At 33.0% G+C, this 3,069-nt stretch overlaps 1 protein-coding gene across 1 annotated transcript; it reads right to left on the reverse strand.

Annotated features, from left to right (window-relative positions):
• Positions 1 to 311: 311 nt before the first annotated feature.
• Positions 312 to 1,592, reverse strand: LOC143585734 (GDSL esterase/lipase WDL1-like). Its single transcript, XM_077067448.1, has 4 exons — positions 1,482 to 1,592; positions 1,276 to 1,353; positions 1,051 to 1,191; positions 312 to 511 (listed from the first exon to the last, which is right to left on the reverse strand). The coding sequence occupies exons 1-4, from the start codon at positions 1,590 to 1,592 to the stop codon at positions 329 to 331; spliced, it is 513 nt and encodes a 170-aa protein (XP_076923563.1). The 3' UTR covers positions 312 to 328.
• Positions 1,593 to 3,069: the final 1,477 nt, after the last annotated feature.

The following is a 3,069-nucleotide window of genomic DNA, read 5'->3' on the forward strand; positions in this document are numbered from 1 at the left end:
TGTATACCACCTCGTGAAAAAGACTAATCTTTAACCTAAGGACTAAGTAATTAGACCGAGAGTTTAATTAGTGTTTCTTCATCATTGTTGGTGTATTTAATAGTCATGAAGACGATAGGACAAGCCATAATCTGAACTCAAATTATTGTTTATTGATAATCAAGAAAAGTTACATTATTGTGAAGGAGAAATGATTAAAAGATTCAAAAACATAACAAAGTTCCTAGTGGCAAATGAGGAACCATACCAAGACTAATGGCTCCTTTTATTTGATTACTGAAACAACATGCAAATTTATGCCACTTATACAAATCCAACATGAAGATGACTAAACAATAGTCTCCTTTTCATCATCATCCATATATGATACATCGTCAAACTCTGAAGTCATATCTTGCCAGTGTAATTTCGGTTCCCATTCAGCTTCCTTTATTGTTTTTAGTATCTCTTTTACCACTACTTGGCTCTCCTTTTCGGTGAAGTGCATCCCATCTCTGTCGTAGTACGTGAACTAAATTAGTCAACCATCCAGAAACTAGTGTTTAAAATATCATTATAAATATATACAAATACATTACGATTTCCCTAACCAGTCACATAATTTATTAATTTTGTTAATATATGTGTGTATGTACACTCACAGAAAGAAGGTTGCCTCCCAGTCATCATGCTGCTTAAACAGGTTACAAAGATTGATAACCTTAATCTCCGAATATTGGAACATTTTTTCAAGTTCATCAGCATATTTCTGGCGCACTTCGTTTTTGTGATTCTCATAACTAAAAAATAAATGTGTTCATCAATGAATTGAATAAGAAGGTGAATTAAAATAAAATTTACAAACTTTGGTCAGTTATAATAGTATCACCCCGTCATTTGTAGCATTTGAGTCTCGTTTATTGGAGGCGCGGTAAGAAATATTACGCGTGCATTCCAAGTTGCCGATCATATGCCCTGGCCAGTAATAGCGACACATGGGACAGGTTGTGTTATAATACATTACTTTGAAATGAAGTATTAAGTATAATCATGATTATCAACGAACTTCACCTGGAGACGCGCAACTATGGTGGTCATGTTTCCAAGATACTCGTCAAGTGGTACATGAGAACTCATGTTATTTTCACGTGGCAATGCCGTGTCGTTACCCCCAAAATAAACTATCACCAGAGATGGGGGTGCAGGGTCTTCCTAAAAATGGAAAATAAGAAATAACCAATAAGTAAATAAATAAGGACTAGTAAGATATATTCAAATTAAAGGTGGTCAAAAGACCTTTGGAAACACTTTATCTAGAACTTTTAGCGCTAGTCTGGTGTTCCAGCTAGCATATCCTCGCACAAATATGTCTGCCTACACCATTAAAAAGATTAATTACTTAAGAAATGAATAATAATTTCATACGCAAATAACACACGAGCTAGGTACACGCATTAATGAAACCAAACACAATCGAATGAGAAAGAAGACCAACTACCAACCTTACGAGCATACAAGGTTGCAAGAGTCGCACCCCAACCTCCCTGGCCAGAGCTAAATTGAACGATTGAGGAACCGAACAGCACGAATGCAGGCCTTGCTGGACCAACCATTGTCACTCTTAAGTCGTGAAGTCTTGACAAAAATAAGCGGTGATGCATTTGGGTATAAATACTGGGTGCATGGGGTAGGTGCACTTTGTAAATATAATTAACAAATGAGTTTCTTATGTATTTTAATTTTCTAGATGTAATTTTTACATGTGAAAGTGATAGGTGAACATGTTAAATTTATGGAGACATTTGTTTATAGAAGATAATGTTTTTAATCTAATTTTTTAAACAGAAGTTTTTTTAACCGTTATTAAAGGGTAGATCTAATCTGGGTGCATGGGTAATTGCCCTTGGTCAAATGAGCACATGTTTTTTTGTATAAGATATTGATTGTTTTAGTCAAATTTATTAAAGAGTAATAATTTATTCTAATTTATCGAATATTAAGGGCTGTTTTATAATTTGTATCGAACTATTAATATAACTGACTGATTAATCAAGAGGTAATCTCGGAATTATTTATCACGATTCTGAAACATACCAAATGAGAGGTTTTTTTAACCGTTAAAATGTGTCGACTTTTAAGTGAAACAAACACGCTTTTACTCTGATCAATTTAAGGTATCCTATTAATTGAATTAAATCATTAAACGACTAACCAACCTTTAATATAATAAGTATTAGGTGCATAGGGTAGGTGGCATTTTCCTTTAAACAAGCCGATGTTCAAACACTTTGTGAAATTGATATAAAATGTTGTTTTTTATGTGTCACATGTCTCACGTCCAATTAGTTGAGGTTTATTTACTAGGAAAATAGTGTCACATCTCAACCTAAGGCAGAAATTCTGTGATGCAATGTTGTTTCATAACTCACAAAGCACTAACATAACAATATTAGTGACAATATCTAATTTACTTTATTAATTTGAAACCAAGTACATACGTCTGAATCAATTACAAATAAACCAAAACTAATAATATAATAACAACTTGTCTTTTTATTAAATATTCTAAGGTCTTTTATAAATGGTCTTCAACCTTCACTTCAAACCAAAGATTAACTCGCAATATGCGTACAAAACAGAATATATTTGTCAACAACACATGTTGAGTAGGTAAACACAAGATTTTGATAATAAATATGTAATATAAAGGAATTTAAGCAAACCAAGGTTGTAAGTATCAACAATTAAAAAATGAGCAACTAATTGATGTCGTTTGACCATTGCATTGCGAATTGGGCTTTGGCAACTAAGGCGAAAGAAATACAAATAATGGTGTCGGTTGACCATTTCCTTGCGAATCGAGCTTTGGAAACTAATACGACATGTAATAATACTTTAATGTGATATGATGGACCTCTCCAAATGCGATAAAATAAATCAACCAAACAAGTAGCAAGCAGCATTTAATCGTTCAACAAAACAACTCATGATTTGCTAGTTAAATAATAAATGAATACGAAATCGATATGCATAGAGTTCCCAAGAAGTTTTTAAAAATAGTAGAAAATGGGAGTGATTACTCACCTTAAT

This window comes from Bidens hawaiensis, unplaced genomic scaffold, assembly GCF_021521415.1.
Source record: "Bidens hawaiensis isolate Kalapana, Puna unplaced genomic scaffold, B.hawaiensis_p1.1 tig00034157_1, whole genome shotgun sequence".
Classification (NCBI taxonomy): domain Eukaryota; kingdom Viridiplantae; phylum Streptophyta; class Magnoliopsida; order Asterales; family Asteraceae; genus Bidens; species Bidens hawaiensis.